Source organism: Perna viridis, chromosome 2, assembly GCF_037379345.1.
Source record: "Perna viridis isolate PV_CMFRI_1.1 ecotype Kerala chromosome 2, ASM3737934v1, whole genome shotgun sequence".
Lineage (NCBI taxonomy): Eukaryota > Metazoa > Mollusca > Bivalvia > Mytilida > Mytilidae > Perna > Perna viridis.
The window spans coordinates 33,385,201-33,401,693 of NC_142446.1; the positions used below are offsets into that span (position 1 = coordinate 33,385,201).

Consider the following 16,493-nt stretch of genomic DNA (forward strand, 5'->3'; position numbering starts at 1 on the left):
TTGTTTTTTTTACATTTTTATTGATAACTATTGAAACGCAAATGAGACATAAAATTCGTAATAATTAATGACATATTATCCTCAAGGCATGCGATCACTTCATTCTCTTCATAATCGGATAAATTTAGTCTGTTATTTCTGCTGGTACTTGTACGCATAACAAAAACTTTCCATCACTCGTAGTAACCTCAACATCAACAACAAGGCGGAGCTTAAAAAAAGTAGAAAACAACAAATAATTGAGCGAGTTTAAGGCTTACACAAGTGATTTGTAATACGTTTTGTGTACTTAAAAAACGTTTTGAAGAATATTTGTCCAAATGTACATGATCGACCCCTACCAACGTGAAAGCTTCCATCGCTATGAGATCTATACGACCGAGTTATAATTTTCAATATCTGTTGGTCTCTGGGTAGCCTGCTCGCCTCAAGTGCCTAATTGACACAATTGCCAATTTAGACAAGTTTCTTTATGTTTTCTGAACCATTTCTTACCTTGGGATAAGCTTCTTGTACAAACACAACAGCAGTGAATGACGTAGCTTGGCCCGATGCCACAGGACATTTGATATTCATGTTCTTACATGCATCTACTTTAGTTTGAAATGGTGTCTTTATACCAGCAATTATGCCGTACAAGTTCAATGTAACTGCACTGGCTGCTTCACCTGTAATAATTAGACACTGCAAGACAAAGCTTTATCAACTGAACTAAAGACGCAAGTGATGGAGCACGGTGTAAAGTTTCAAATGTTGTTGCAGTTGCACGAAAACTGAAGACAAAATTGAACAAGACATGCACTGGTTTTTTGCTTCATTACTGCAAACTGCTCATTTGATTAAACATTTAAATGTGGGGAAAATAGCATGTATGGCTAATTTGTTTAAATATTCATATATTGATAAACTCTATGCTTTTAAATAGCGATGAAAACGCCTGACAAAATATTTAATTGTCCTAAACCTACTCTCTTTTTTCACATTAAGATACACTTTTTTGTAAGAATCAGGCAAAAAAATCTGAAAAAAAATTATTGCCAACAACCCACCGATCTGACAATATACTTTCACTAAAAAAATCTTCTCTATTAGAAATAACAGCTACTTCATCTCTGCAGCTTAGTATATGTTTGGAAATTTTAATTACAGAAGGTAAGAAATTCGTTTTATCGACGCGAGATGGAAAATCTTGTCTCGCTCGATAAATTCTGATGGTATAAATAATTATAACATTTACGTTGTCGAAATGGTGCGGTATTTCATACCACGTTTCACTATTGTCTGATTCTTACAGAGAATGATACCTTATTCATAAAAAGGCATTCAGTAAAGAGACAGGGGAAAACTATTTCACTTCTTTAGATATAGCCTTTTATATACTTACTTGGTGTTAGCTGGACGGTTAAGGTGACATTTGTCCCTCGTTTGAATGGGCATGGAACAGTTCCATCTGGACAATTAACAACCTGGACACTACTTAGTGTAGCTGCATTTGTTCCTGGGGTAAAATATTGCGGAGTGAAACAAAAAAATATTAATGCCTTTAATGCTTATTGAAGGTTGGAATATGTGATCTGTTATGAAACAGTGAGATACTGACCATGAAATTATTAACGTAAAAATTCAAAATCAAGGAGTCATATATTGATATAATAAAGAGTTTCGAACCCATCCGTTATTAGTTCGTGTACATTTATATTGATGTGTATCAAGTTTACTTTTATTGCCTGTTACATTAATACATGTAATTATCAAGTTAACATATACTATTCAACAAATCATTGCATAAATTTAATTTTATATCATATTTAAAATTTAAACAACTTTTAATACTGCTTGATCTATACCAGCTCATAATAGTCGATCTATGAGGTAAAACAAGGTTCATAAAAAGCCCATCAAGTGGAATATGCTCTGTCTGTCTTCATCCGCCACGTATTTACTTAAAAAATAGTCTTCTTTATACGGAACTATATTATGGTCTCAGTATCGTATTAATTTTCCCATAGACTTCTATAGTGAAGTGCATATTTTTAGGATTTTTTAAAAAATATGTAAATTGATTCAATAAAACTTTCACTTATGTAGCATTTCTAAGGACATGTGAAAAAATAATTTCCCGCAAAGAAAATAGGGTGAGTCCACGAAGATTGGACAGAAAAGTGGTCTTGAACTATAAATAGCCATTTTCCCTACTTTCACTTTCGTTTTGCACTCACCAAACCAACCTTTTCAGTGGAACATTTTTATGATATTATGTTAGATTTTCTTTTAAAAAAGTTCTTCATCTTACAGTGTGATGTTTGCTCTATTTTTTAAGTCATTGTTCATGTCTTTTGACAAAACATTAGTTTGTAGAGAGGCAAAAAGAAAATGCACTATATTTTATGGCATCCATGTTTTGACGTACACCCGCTCAGGGATATGCAATACGATACTGGTACCTTATTGCGACGACAGTTATTATCTCCCTCTTATATTAACCAAATCAAGAACGATAACTGTAGCAATGAGCCAATTATATATACAAACTATTTAACCTTTGTCACTAAAGTGCAACAACCGAATGAAAAACTGGGACTAGTATGCAGTCTGTTACTGTTTCTGAATGAGGTATAAAATTCATGTTTCACTCCATGTCTAACATGTATTAAGCCCGCTAATTAAATTAACTGGAATAATTATGATCTTACCACAGTCTTTGAACGTAGTGGCAATACCCTGACCTAGACATACACTGACGATAACAACAGCAGTAGCCAAATACATGTTGACAATCAACTACAAACAAAGAAAGGATTTACTAGACAAATTGTCAGGTTTCCTACTTATCTTAGTCGTAGGTTCTGTCGTACGAGTATCACGCCACATAGTTCAATAATCAGCACGAATATAAGATAGAATTTGACCTAGTGCCTGGACAGTGTCTTTGGGGGAATCTAGTACTAACCTCTTAATCTTACGTTATATGACCGTCTATCATAGTAAATCATTGTCTATCCATCCTTTTGTCGTACAATTTATATTAATGATTTTCATTTGAGATCCCTTTCATGTTCCATTGTTCCATTGTTTTCCGATGTTTTCGTTTTTAAGTTATTTGGCGTTAAACATCGGGTAAAAAAGGTTGCATGATTGTCATGTGCTTTGTAGTGATAACCCACGTTTTAACTTTACTTTTGTTTTATAGATATTTCTTTTTGTCAATCACTTATTCTTCATCATTAATTTATAAAGTGGTCTTTTTTATGTCAACTGTAAATGTCAGAAGTTGTTCCCGTGTTATGTTCGTGTTTTTAAAATCAGACATTTGCGGAAATTTTGAGAACATTCTTGGTTGAAATTATGAAATACACCTTGAATATGTGGTTATATTTTAAACAAACTTTTGTCTTACGATTACTCTTTTACTATGCTTATAGTCAGTACAAATTTGTTTTATAAAAAGACCTTTGTTATGATTTTTTTAAAAGTTTTTCCTTGGTCACATTTTTGTTATTTTTTTAATAACAATAACGCTCCTTTTTAATCATATCGTTTATTTATAAAATAATTGAGTATAAAAAGTTTGTATTTATTATAGAGGTATAGCTCAGCATACAAATTATTCATTACGTTGACGCTAATGTTCGGTTGTAAAATGATGATGAATAGACTCAGTCCGTAATTTCCGCTGGAAACTGTGCACATATCATTAATTTCCCATCGCTTGTTTTGACTTCTAAGTCTGCAACTAAACGAATCTAAAAATATAGATAAAGAACATTATGAAACACATATGGTATACCCTTTATCGATAACTACTCTTATTCACTTAACTCTTAACCTTGGAATAAATGATATTATTACCTAATTATAAGGTTTTATCTTGTTTATTAAATATACACATACTTTTCTCTATTTTCAAAATTTATTCAGGACAGGGCGATCTATTGCACTGTCGATGTACCATTGCACGGTGCAATAGTCTCCTTGAGGAGTCTATTGCACTGACCTTATAATGACCTTTATCTAAGCCTTTTGATTGGTTGAACTTTTTTTAAGCGCTTCATTGAATTGGAATTTACACACAAAAAACTCGTGTGTAAAAATGTAGATGTGACTTTCGTCTGCCAATTCGTAAACATGGAGCGGTCAATTTCCTATTCCTGGTCGAATGGTTGTCTCTTTGACATATTCCCCATTTCCATTCTTTATTATATTTCATAGACTAATTAGGTAATAAAACAGTTATTAAATGGGTAGGATACAATAGACCAGAATATTTGTCCTGAGGTACTGAAAATGATCAAGTGTTCTATTGCACTCGGCCGTTGGCCTCATGCAATAGAACACTTGATCATTTTCAGTACCTCAGGACAAATATTCTGGTCTATTGTATCCTACCCATTTAATAACTGTATATTCTTATTCCCGAAACTCAATTTTGTCAATTTTTTCTCTCAAATTTATTGTGTTTAAGCTAGATTTGCGCTAATCACTTAAAAGACATTCGACTCATAAAAAGCGCGATATCAAATTGCGTTGCTCTGTAATAAGTTGTTCGAAAGACGGTTCGCGTTTAACATCTTGTCATAATACCTGAAGTAAATGATACCTATGTCTACTTGTAAATTATGAATATTTTACTCATTGATTTAAATTTCTGATTGAAATGACAATATCTTTACAACAAAATCACATCAAAATACAAGTGGTATCGTAGCAGTGTTCCAGTTTGTTTAACATTCAGGTTTGTTGTCGGTTAACGTCTTTATGATTGAACAGTTTTCCGACCTCCTAAATTACAAACTTCTTGTAAGCCTCGTGGCGAGATAATTGCAGGTGCTAACAGGTTTTACCAATCTAGATTCTGGTGACTTCAATATTAATTGATAATTAAAAGCAACTCACATTATCAGCACAAATCACGCATACGACATAATTATATATTAGTGATTCAAACTATAGTGTAAGATCCACGAGCATTATATAAGTATTCTGTTAATTTCCGAAAACTTTTAAGTTTGGGCTGTTAGACATGAAAAATTCATACGAAGGGAAGGCTAGGCATATTGGGGAGGGAACGTGCTTTTAAGTAAAAAAAGGACCTATCTTAAAACAACAACGACAACAATACAATAAGTTCCACAAACTAATTTTTTACCACATTTCATGAAGAAAACAAAATGTAACAGTAGCTCATTATTTAGTAAAGTTATACTTTTATTTTCAATTATTTCTGTACAATTGGAATCAAATTTATATAGCGAGATCACACATACACACACACCAGATTATTGCCCCTCTGAAAAATAACGATGTATCGTTTTTGAGTTTGAAAACTGGAATATACTACACAAAATACTCAAAGGCGATGTCAAAGTTAAGCAAGGCTAAAAAGAAATCTGAAAAAAGGCATATTTGCTAACCTTAGGATAGGCTTGCTGTACGAAAATGGTTTCTGTGTAAGTAGTTTGAACGTTTGCTTTTAATGGACACTTAACGCTGGACTTGCAACCATCTTCCTTTGATATAAATGGCGTTTTTATACCCGCTATTATACCATATAAATTTGTGGTTACTGTATCAATATCTTGACCTGTAATAAGGAGAACACTTTCTAATCAGAAAAAATGTCATGTTTATTGACGATAAAAGTCAAATGCAGAATTGAGTTATTTTTAGACATTTCTACGAAAATTTCTCTCTAATCAAAAATGTAAAAAACCCAGATATATTTTTCTGAAAATTTATACAGTCATCCCGTTTTATCATAAGAGCATAGCATAATTATTACTTATATAAAAGTAGATGTGCTAAGTATGTTGATCAACTCATGGTGTCATTTCACAAGACGTTATAAGTGTCAAATTAATCGTGAATAAGTATTCATACGTGCGTGTGCAGTATCACGAATAAGAGAAAAAAAACGAATTTTTGTACCTTTGTACGTGAAATGGCTCATAAATGACACAATGGTATTGATCGACATACATGGAAAGAAATACCTCATTGTCTAAAAGAAATTAAAAATATGTAAAAACCAGACGTACTTGGTGTAAGCTGTACATTCAATGTTACATTGGTCCCTTTTTTAAATGAACAAGGTCCTGATCCATCAGGGCATGTTGGTATATCAAATTTCAACAGCTTGGCCGCAGTGCTTCCTACAAAGTGAAAAAAACAGGGATATGGCATTTGTTTTATGCCAAATTAAGTCATTCATTCACAGACAACTCAAGCATCCTAGTACAAATGTATAACAGTGGAGTTTTCTTACATTTTTGGTATATATAAACCGAGTCTTTTCTTGAAAATTTGATTTAAGCTTGCTTGTACTTAGAGTCATATTGTCTCGCCTACATCTAAAGCTAAATCTGAACGTAAAACCCTCTACTAGCATGATGACAGCAGGACATGACCAACCGATAAAGCGAACTGAAATTATATCCTTGACCTTATTATAATGATATTAATGTTTAAAAAATGAGTTTCCGTTTCAACACCGGGCATGATTCTGATTATTCAATGAAGTGTCTAAATATTTATATATTATTCGTATGTACAATGGTGCAATGTTTAATTCTAAACGTTTGTGTGCTCGGGAAAGTCGACTATTGATTTTGAAGGGCGGCTTATATCGAATACAAGGTTTCTTACATTTTTTATAGAAAAGTGTTATGCTTTTTTTAACTCGCTTATACTAATAAAGTGACAACTACAAACGGAACTAAACTGAACGTAAAACCCTCCTATTATATAATAAAAGCCGGTCGTGTTCTAATTTTATGATTTGACCGATAAAGCCATTCAGAGCCAAAAACACCTGGCCTACTTAAACGACCGACAATTAAGTACAGATAACAGGTATATAGTAAGTGTAATCAAGGAAACAAAATTCACAAGTCAGCAATATAAAGAAAACAATAGGGAATATTGATTCGAAACAACTTTCAGATCGTTAATATCAAATAACTCTGATCAGAATCAAATGTCCGTGAAGAATTTTATCACACAATTATGCACAAAAAATAACAAAAACATCAGTGTTTTCTTAACAAAATATATTCTAACGTCTTAAGTAAAATTCAATTTCTCGGGTTCGGAAAACCAAGCAAGAACATAAGAGATATACACCCATTTACCAACATGTACACGAATTTAAACATAATTTTTTGCGAGATAAAACGTTTTAAAAATTAATATCTGACAAAAATACGTTAAAGGTGAAAAGTTCTGACAACTCGAACATGTTCATGTTAAAGACATTTACGATAAGCCTATAGCATATTTCCCTAATAAATATTCTACGTTCTAATAAAAAAAGCAATCACTTTTTAAAATTTGTGTTTAAAGACATAAGATTCAGATATAGTTTAAAACCAACCATTTTTTTTTATCCTTTTACTAATGTTCTATCTTTTTAGTTTTTTTTCTAAATTTCAGTGATAAGTAGTTGCTACTAAAAAAGACTTTATAACTTACCACAGTCCTTGTAAACTGTTGCATCTGTCATAGAAACCATGAAAAACACAAGAACAGACAAAGGAAACATCATTGCCATTTTTTTATCTTACCAACTTCAAACCGTTCTACTTTCTATTACTTACTCTTATACCACTAGTTTTTATACACCTCATGATATCTTGGTTCTATTTTAATTCGGTATTGCCATGGACATCCCATAGAACCATCGCCGAGGTACACTTAAGGGAGTTTTAATCACTTTGGTAAGCAAATCAGACTCCATTTCTATTTCAAAGGTTTATTTCAAACGTTTGAGATTGTTTTACGAACACAGGACATGTTCAGGTCAGTTTCTCTAATGCAATTTCAATTATTTACTTTTTCTCCATTGACTAATGTGAGGCACCATACCTTAACTGAAATGACATATGTAATGACATGATGATCACGTCATCAAACCATCTGATGAAAAAATCTAAGAAGAATCGGCCGATGCCCTACTTCTTATCTTTCATTGACTGGAAATAGTTCACACAATAAGTTCATATGTCCATTTATAATTACAGAATTTATACAAAGTAGCCATTAATGTCTGTAAACCCTTTGAAGTAATCTAAAAGTTTTTAAAGCACAGTGAATGTTAGTGTACTATACTTATCTGCATTGCATAAACTTTTGTTTACTTGATTCTGACATAGATTACTATAGGAATTTTTTATTTGTTTGATTTTTTTTTAGTTTTCTTATCTTGTAAAAAGCTGTATGAATATTTTTGTTAATGTCGTTATTTATGTAACATGTATCTCGCGATAACAATAATAATGCATTAGGAATATGTATTTTTATTCCACTTGTCAGGATATGATTTCTTTTTGCGTTTAATGAAAAATCTGAAGAATGAATATATGAAGCGTTGCATTCTATTAAGCGGTGTCAGAAACAAAACAGATGCTTGATTCCATGATTTGTACCTAAATTTTCATTTTTTAAAGTTTCGATAAATGTTCCTATTATATTGCATAAAAACTTGTCGTACGTCCTTTTTGTCCCAATGTGATGGGCTTAAACTGAAATTAAGGACATTTGTTATTATCAATTTACATCAAAGATCAGAATTGATAGAGCAGTCGCCAGAGCCTTTAAATTTGCAAAGCCTGATAGTATCTATAATTATCTTACACTAACGCAGGCTGCATTTCTTGATAGTGGGAGCAAGCCCCTATGATTACAGTTATTACAAGACTCAATCCTTTATGTTACTCTTCGTGTCTTTAGACTAGGTGCCCAGAAACTAAACGCTTTCACACAACACATAGCTGTCTATGTAATAACTTGTAGCACTCGAGGTATAAAGTTTATCAGCTGAGAAACGTAGCTAGTTCAGAGGAACGTGTTCTAAGGATAATTATGATTTATTTCAATGATTGTGTTTAAAGTTTGAATGATTTGACAGTCAGTTTCGACCTTGAGGTCGATAAATTGAATTTCGACCTGAATATTTAAAATATGGGAATGGACAACTAGTAGTTTGTAGTTCAATTATGCACTAAGTCGCAGTTTTGTGTTCATTCATCTAGGTGTTCCATATAAACCGATATCGAACCTGAATATTAAACAAACTGGCGCACTGCTATGACGCATTATGAATTTTCAATTGGTGTGTGTGTTTTTATATGTCCTTCGTAATCAGAATAATGAATTTAAAAATAAAACAAAGAGTTCAATACTAACCATTTGTACCAATAAGCTTATTGTATGATACGTTTGAATTATATTCCCGTACTTTCCTTTATCCCATATATTTGAAATATGACGATTATTTGAGGCGTAAAACTCAAACGATCGATATAAATTGATTCAGTACACGAGTGCTTTGATATATTTTGAACATATTTAATGCAGACTTCATGTAAACAGTAAGACAGCACGATATTGTTTGGGGATTGTTATTTTTTTACCAAAATTTTACGAATTGCAAAGTTAGAATGGGGAATGAATAAAGTTTTGAAACACTGGACAATTAGCACTGTCCATTTTCATGGATTTTGTAATCATCAACATTCGCTCAGCTTTAAATTCGTGACATTTCACCATAACGTATTCGAACCTCTTTTATGAAATTTTTAGCTCGGTTTACTCCAGGTTGACAGACAAAAGGCAAATGATGACGTTACAGTTTGCTGGAAAAACCCACCAGTGAGAATCTTAATTGAAAATCGAATTAAAATACAGCAAATATTCAAAGAAACGATTATGCTAACACTTGTTTTAATTTTAAATCAGGTATGAACATGTTAAGTAGCACTCCAGCTAAGGATCATGCAAAATGTGATTCATGGGTAAAAAGCCTACATATTTTTATTTTTGATATTTTGTTTTAAATGTCATAGTAAACAGAAATTGATATGTGGTTTTTCATATAGCCCATGCTCTTAGGAGATAAAAATTATTTAGAATGCACTGTAGATTTCAAAATGAAGGGAGATAACTCTGTAAATGACGCTCAAATACAATAGAATCTATTGGATTTTCAATGTTGATTATCTCCTAAGAGCAGGCAGATTTGAATGAATAATTACACATTTCATAGTATAGACACATAAAACAACTTAATTACAAAAATAAAAATATGTAGCCTTTTTTGGAGTGTATCACATTTTTCAGATTTTGCATGATTCTTACATAGACAGCTACTTAAATAGTTTTATGGATATGTGTATATCTTGTTCTATTCAAATATATAAGTTTGATAGTATGGCGTCTTGTCTAAAAACCTTTAGATGTATTATTTGTAATCAAATCGGGCATCTGTGCCCGTACCGCTCTATCTAGCACAATAACATATTTTTATAAATAAATAAACGGAAAAACATAAAACTGTTTTAGAGAAAATATTTTGAAAATTCTGACAAATGAAGTCATGTCACGTTTAATCAGTCGACTAACAGTCATCATAATCAATCGAGAAACAATTTTATGTTGTAAATGGTTTCTATACGATTAAATAAGAGGGGTGTAATTTTCTTGTCATCTAAGTTTAATTTTGTTAGAATTGATTGTTGTGGAATACAGCATTCTTAAAATAATTTTACATTACTGAAATAAGCAGCGTCAGTTGGGTTCAAGTCGCTGAATTTTCTATGATCTCTTTTTGTTTTGAAAAGGTTTAAATCAAGTTAATTTAAGCAGATCGAATTGAATGCAGATCATTTGTACTCTTCATCAAGTTAGACTAAGTTTTTGCAATAAACCAATTTTGGACAGTTAGCGATTTATGTATCAAAACGGTTTTGAACAAGTGTTAATTTTTCCGAAGTTATTTATTCAGGCATAGCTTGAAAAAATGATACATTGATTTAAAAAAAATCAAGACAATTCAAAATTTGATCTATCGAACCTTTAGTTAGGATTTTTGAATAGTGGAGTGTCGACCTATGGAAGTTTATAGCACTACTGATTGGTGTATACAGAATAACAATTGTTTACCACAGAGAACTAACAAATTAGGATACTTTTTACAAATTAAATCGAAATATAGTATTTTAGAAAAAGTCCAGTTATGACAAATCAATATATAGTGTCTACCGAGGACGCGCTCTTCTGTTTACACAACTATGATACCCGAAATATACTTCACAAACTTTATACTCAAGGTAGGAATGATGATCAATGTTCAAAAATATTTCAATACATTCGTTTAATTGCACTTCCACAGCTGTGAGGACATATCTCCAGGTTTGAAATACATCGGTCGAAGCAGTTGTCGGCACCGTCAAGGTCAGTCATTGTATTAACGAACTCGCAACTGTTGACACACTTTGTGAATCTAGATTGACACTGTTTATGACACATCATAAGCACTGAGAAGGAACTGGCATAAGAACTCGACACCAGACAGACAAGGACGAGTAAAATTGCTGAAGATGTCTGAAAAAAAAATGAACAAATTAGGCTCGCTGCATTGTTCCTTCTTAGTTATATCAGTAGTTTGCTATGTATGCAACTGCTATTATTAAATTATGAGTTTATTTTTTTGATGTTGTAAAGCATTCATTTTCGTTGAGACAGTCGAGTAAAATATTGCTTGCATTGTTGCTTTTGAGGTAATTTTACTATTGAGGTTTGACACATCTGATTATTTAACACCCCTGTGAATCTGTATAGATTTCGCGAAATACACATGTATCATGAGGAAAAAGATAATCTTACTTAGTCTACCAAAAAAATCAAATTCTCCATAAACGTCAAAAAGATTATTATTATTCAAAATGGAAAAAAACTTTTATGATACAAAAAAAAACAGCTTTAAAAGAGTATGCCTAAAAGATAGTAGTTAGAAGTATAAAAATAGTACAAATTCATGATTTCTCTTCTAGATAAGTTACTCCTATATTATACATAATTGCTTTGACTTGATTTGGCTCTTAAGCATTATTACCACACAGGATAAATCATTAGTGGGACCCTTTTAAGTGGCTGTCTATCAGCTAATGTGTCACTATAAGCGGGTGTGATTTTGTAGGAAACAGTCATTTTGATTTCAATGGAAATGAATATTCTAAATAATTTCTGCATTCTCTATTTAGCAGGGAATTGCGGCAGCGTATTTACCAAAAGGATATGGGTTTTGTGTCATTTAACATTCTCCGAGTTTTTTTTCTACATTTCATGTGATAATCCACCTTTCAGAAATCTTGATGTGTATATATTTACCAAATCACCAAAAACAAGTACAACTGACGAAGAAAAAATCGCACAACACAAAATAATGAAACAGTACACACAGAAAAGCAAAGGAAACAAATACCACAAAAATAACATGAAAAAAACAAATAGGTTTTTTTAACATACTTGAAAATAAATGTTTGCTGGAATTTAGAAGTATATAATCTCGAAAAATACGTAACCCCTCATATCTTTTTATTATTGTTTTAGCTTTTTCGCAAGATATGTAATGCGTGACCCCCATAAAAATCGGTAATTCGAATTCTGATAAGATAGACAACCGATTGGCATCTTTAAGATGTAGGTAAAAAATAGCTGAATAGCTTAATATACGCACAGTTAAAATAATGAATATAATCATGCTTGGAATGAGTAATAATGAATATAATCATGCTTGGAATGAGTAATAATGAATATAATCATGCTTGGAATGAGTAATAGTGTATTGAATATAATCATGCTTGGAATGAGTAATAGTGTATTGAATATAATCATGCTTGGAATGAGTAACAATGAATATTATCATGCTTGGAATGAGTAATAATAATCTTATTGTCATACATATAAAATTGCACATAACTGCCTACTTTTTAGAAGAAAATCTAAATAGCATTTGTTTGTCGTTAACTTGCTGCTATCAAACAAGATTCTAAAAATGGTGAGATGTAATAAAGTGATATTATCCGAAATGGAATAATCCAAAATGCTTAATAGTATTACTTTATCGGTAATTTAACTCCTGTTTTGGGAGATCTTATTTCGAGTTTTACAACTTCCAATATTATATTGTCCCCATCGAGAATTAATATGTTGTAAAATTTTAAATTGGGATTTGAATTCAATATCTTTAAAAGCTTTTTAATTCTAGAAAAAATAATTTTTCGAAAGTGGTTGGATCGTAAATATGTCAATACGTCATATCCAATAATCTACATTAAATAAAATATTTGGAATGATATGTAGGCGAGTAAAAAGAAGGAACGAATCCAATGCTGTGTCATCTTTCTTCACAGAGAAGGGGTGTGGGGTAATCGGGATCAGGGAATGGGACTTGAAATTAAATTGCCACATTTTGACTATAAACAACACATTGCAATGTCTATAAGAGTTAAGTCTCGCTTTGAACGAAAACAGTAATTTCTTCAATCGGTTTAACGTCCGAGCAGCAATATTTCAGCTATATTCAGACGATGAACATAAAATGATGAAATAAAATAGGGATGAGACACAAGGACAATGGGGTCGAAAATTTTTGATTGCCACTGGAAATAGGGAGAGGTGGGTAGGGTCGGACAATTTAGCCTCCTGTGGCGGAGCCCAATGGTTCCTACTCCGAGAGAATACCACAGTAGGGATCATTAACGTGCGAGGAACGTGGCATCTTTCCCAACACGGTGCACCACTATGGTTTGCGGTCAGGTTTTCAGTATTATAGCCTGACAACCCCAGCATGTAACACGCCAGGGGTATCCCATTCCACCACCTGGGGCACACATCCCAGTTGCTCTGTGGGCAGAGCGCCCTAGCCCCCGGCTAAGGTTCTGAGCACTATTTAGTCGCCTTTTACGACAAGCTTAGCGCTGCTGCAGGCCTATTCTTTTAACACCCGGACCTGCACGGGGCTCTTCAATCGGTAATGTAATTCAGTTAATAGCGAATGTGAGTAAGGAATATGGCTTAGAATACGGCATAAGGAAAAGCAAAAATGGAAAGTCTATCTAACATAACGAAAAGTAACTTTAAAATATTCAAAAACGAGAAACCTCCTCCGCAATATAGACAGAAATTCATAGTGTTCTGTCATAAAAAAAATGCATATTTTTTAAATCCTTGGTGTGTGGAGGTTGAAGACATTTATAAGTAATTTAGTAATTATAGTTATAAAATCCAGTAGCCATGGTAACATACTGAAAAAATATTACTGAGTTTTAGTACAAATCCGGGATGCCTTTCCAAAACTAACAGCCTAATACTGTTTTATAAAATATCGGGCTCTTAGACACTACCACAGGATGAAAGCATGCATGGAGTAGGTGAAAAAAGGGTAAAAATAATAAAACCCTTTTCGATTCTTTTTCTCACAATTTTAGTTCCAAAAGTTCGTCCGAAATAAGATATTTTGAAAATAAGCCATCTGATGCTGAGAAGTGAACCTAATACGGCAGGGGACTGAAACGTTCTGAATACCATGTTTCATTTAAATTTCATTTAAAGTTCTTTTTTACCTTGTAAACGTGGCTATTGTTCACTTATGCACTATTCTCTTTTTTCCGACAGCTGTTCTTGCCTTATAAAAATCTATCTACTTTCACATTTAGCATCCAATTCTAAAATGTTTAACTCTTATTTATACTTAAATGGAACACTTAGTACTAGTTTACCTAAAACAAGCATCGTAGTTTTGTGCCAATTGGATAAAAAATCGTATTTTAATAGAGCCAATCTTTATCCCCGTGTAGTCCTTTTCCGCCAGAAAAAGACTACGAATTGCGCCAAATACAAATAAGAAAATTAAAACATCAGAAAGGTAAAAATCTAACGTAAAACGATCCTAAAACAAAGAAAATGAGTTAGAAATGTATAAATTAAAGATAAGAAACATAAAGAAATTTTAAATATATATGTATTTAAAATTGTATCCAGAATAAAAAACCAAATATAAATAATTTATTTATTTTTTTTTTCATTTTAATTTTATTTTTCTTGAAAAAAATCTCAAATTTGTTAATCGGACCTTTTTTTTTAAATTAACATCAACTCCGCCAGGTAAACCTGCTGGTCTCAAGCCTGGAAAAGGAGAAGGGTCTATATTTACGTTATTTAATAAAACAAATGTCTTATATTTTTATAATATAACTTGCCAAAGAGGTCAACCAACTATAAAGAGATCTTTTTTTTCAATGGTGAATAACATACAATAACCACACCACGCATCTAATGTAGCACTAAAGCAAACTCAATTATAAATTTACCTGTATTCTGATGCAAAAGGATCATTAATTTATTGGCGCAATTTAACTACGAAAATCGAAAAGTAAACTGGCGCAAATGGAATACTGGCGCAAAAGGAAAACGCCGAAATATTTTGAATGCAAAACGATTCTTGAAATATTGATGATTAATTGAAAAATTTAAAAAAATTATAAACTTTAAAGTGATTAATTTTTCGAAATAAAAAATCGAGTAATTATATTTGTAAAATAAACAATTACCCTTCTAATGTAAGATTTAATTCTTACCATTCTCGTGTAGAATAAATTCCTAAATAAAAATATCTAGCTCCAAGTTCGGTTAATTTATCAATAATGCCAAGACCGTCCAGAAATAATTTACGCAGTAATAGAAATGAACTCTGTTATTACTGAACCACATGGGAACTTATTATAAATAATTTTCTAAAACCAAGTGTCTGACAGCACGTTGGTGTTAGGAGGACACGGTTCAGGTTAAGGAAAGGATTGAAAGTTTCTTCTATCTAATTTTGTCTCGTGTTAAGCAATATTTTATATTATTGCTGTCTAGTGTTGTATTACCATTGCATGTCCAAAGATCATTTGAAAACGTCATTATGATAGTATTCTTGTTGCTGAGATTGGAGAAGTTTTTGATAAATTTCATCTGAGTACACATTAAAATATTGGTGTTCAGCTGGGAACTTATTAGGTTTAGGCATGTTCATCAAGTATTTCATTAAAGAAGTCAACTTTATTTTGTAAATTTGTAAATTGTTCGATTAATTATGTTTTCTCATGTCCTATGGCAAATGTTTCATGCATTTCAGGACAAGAATGATTTACCAATCGGACAGATCCTTCTTTGTACTTGTCCGACACTCTGAGTCTGATTTTTCTTGTGGTAGTCCACATAATCAATAGTAGGTAAGCTGGTCACCCTACTCGGACACATTATTCTTTCTCCGAGCACGTCACTACTTCCCCTCAAATACTATGGGAGGTGCGACTCTACATCGAAGCGAGATGGCTAGTATGAGAATATCGAGGCGGTTAGAAAATTTTTGAAAATATTTAATTATTTCAATTGGAATTAATCAAATTCGAGTTATGCAAGTTTAAACAGTAAACTGTGACACCTGGACGTTGCGAAAATATAATTTGTATATTTGTATATTTAAAAGAAATTTAATGAATTCTGAATTTACCAGATACACAATGTTTATTATGTGCATATATGTTTATTTTTCTACGTATGTTCGTTTTTGGTTGTTGACTTATTTGTTATGCACGATTTACCACAAATGTCCGTTTAGAATATGATCATTCCTATTAAAGAGAATATCCTGCAATATAATTATTTGTACT

At 32.1% G+C, this 16,493-nt stretch overlaps 2 protein-coding genes and 1 long non-coding RNA gene across 3 annotated transcripts; all 3 read right to left on the reverse strand.

The window, feature by feature from the left end:
- LOC148624719 (ecdysteroid-regulated 16 kDa protein-like) lies at window positions 1-2,851 on the reverse strand. The gene is made up of 4 exons (XM_088567572.1): window positions 2,694-2,851; window positions 1,385-1,498; window positions 496-668; window positions 1-211 (listed from the first exon to the last, which is right to left on the reverse strand). The coding sequence occupies exons 1-4, from the start codon at window positions 2,767-2,769 to the stop codon at window positions 125-127; spliced, it is 450 nt and encodes a 149-aa protein (XP_088423698.1). The 5' UTR covers window positions 2,770-2,851; the 3' UTR covers window positions 1-124.
- A 696-nt stretch (window positions 2,852-3,547) lies between these two features.
- LOC148624720 (NPC intracellular cholesterol transporter 2-like) lies at window positions 3,548-7,599 on the reverse strand. The gene is made up of 4 exons (XM_088567573.1): window positions 7,468-7,599; window positions 6,036-6,149; window positions 5,412-5,581; window positions 3,548-3,743 (listed from the first exon to the last, which is right to left on the reverse strand). Exons 1-4 carry the CDS (start codon window positions 7,544-7,546, stop codon window positions 3,657-3,659), a joined length of 450 nt encoding a protein of 149 aa, XP_088423699.1. The 5' UTR covers window positions 7,547-7,599; the 3' UTR covers window positions 3,548-3,656.
- A 3,151-nt stretch (window positions 7,600-10,750) lies between these two features.
- Window positions 10,751-15,608, reverse strand: LOC148624721 (uncharacterized). The gene is made up of 2 exons (XR_015920173.1): window positions 15,414-15,608; window positions 10,751-11,376 (listed from the first exon to the last, which is right to left on the reverse strand). It is a non-coding gene; the product is annotated as an uncharacterized LOC148624721 (long non-coding RNA).
- Window positions 15,609-16,493: the final 885 nt, after the last annotated feature.

What these genes read in the sequence shown, in the direction of transcription:
- LOC148624719 (XM_088567572.1), bottom strand. Translation starts at nt 2,769, where the DNA reads ATGTATTTGGCTACTGCTGTTGTTATCGTCAGTGTATGTCTAGGTCAG. An exon ending in AACCGTCCAGCTAACACCAA is followed by an intron (nt 669 to 1,384) that starts GTAAGTATATAA and finishes TAATTATTACAG; the next exon opens with GTGAAGCAGCCAGTGCAGTT. An exon ending in TACAAGAAGCTTATCCCAAG is followed by an intron (nt 212 to 495) that starts GTAAGAAATGGT and finishes ACTTTTTTTAAG; the next exon opens with CTCCGCCTTGTTGTTGATGT.
- LOC148624720 (XM_088567573.1), bottom strand. Translation starts at nt 7,546, where the DNA reads ATGGCAATGATGTTTCCTTTGTCTGTTCTTGTGTTTTTCATGGTTTCT. An exon ending in GAATGTACAGCTTACACCAA is followed by an intron (nt 5,582 to 6,035) that starts GTACGTCTGGTT and finishes TCCTTATTACAG; the next exon opens with GTCAAGATATTGATACAGTA. An exon ending in TACAGCAAGCCTATCCTAAG is followed by an intron (nt 3,744 to 5,411) that starts GTTAGCAAATAT and finishes CTATATTTTTAG; the next exon opens with ATTCGTTTAGTTGCAGACTT.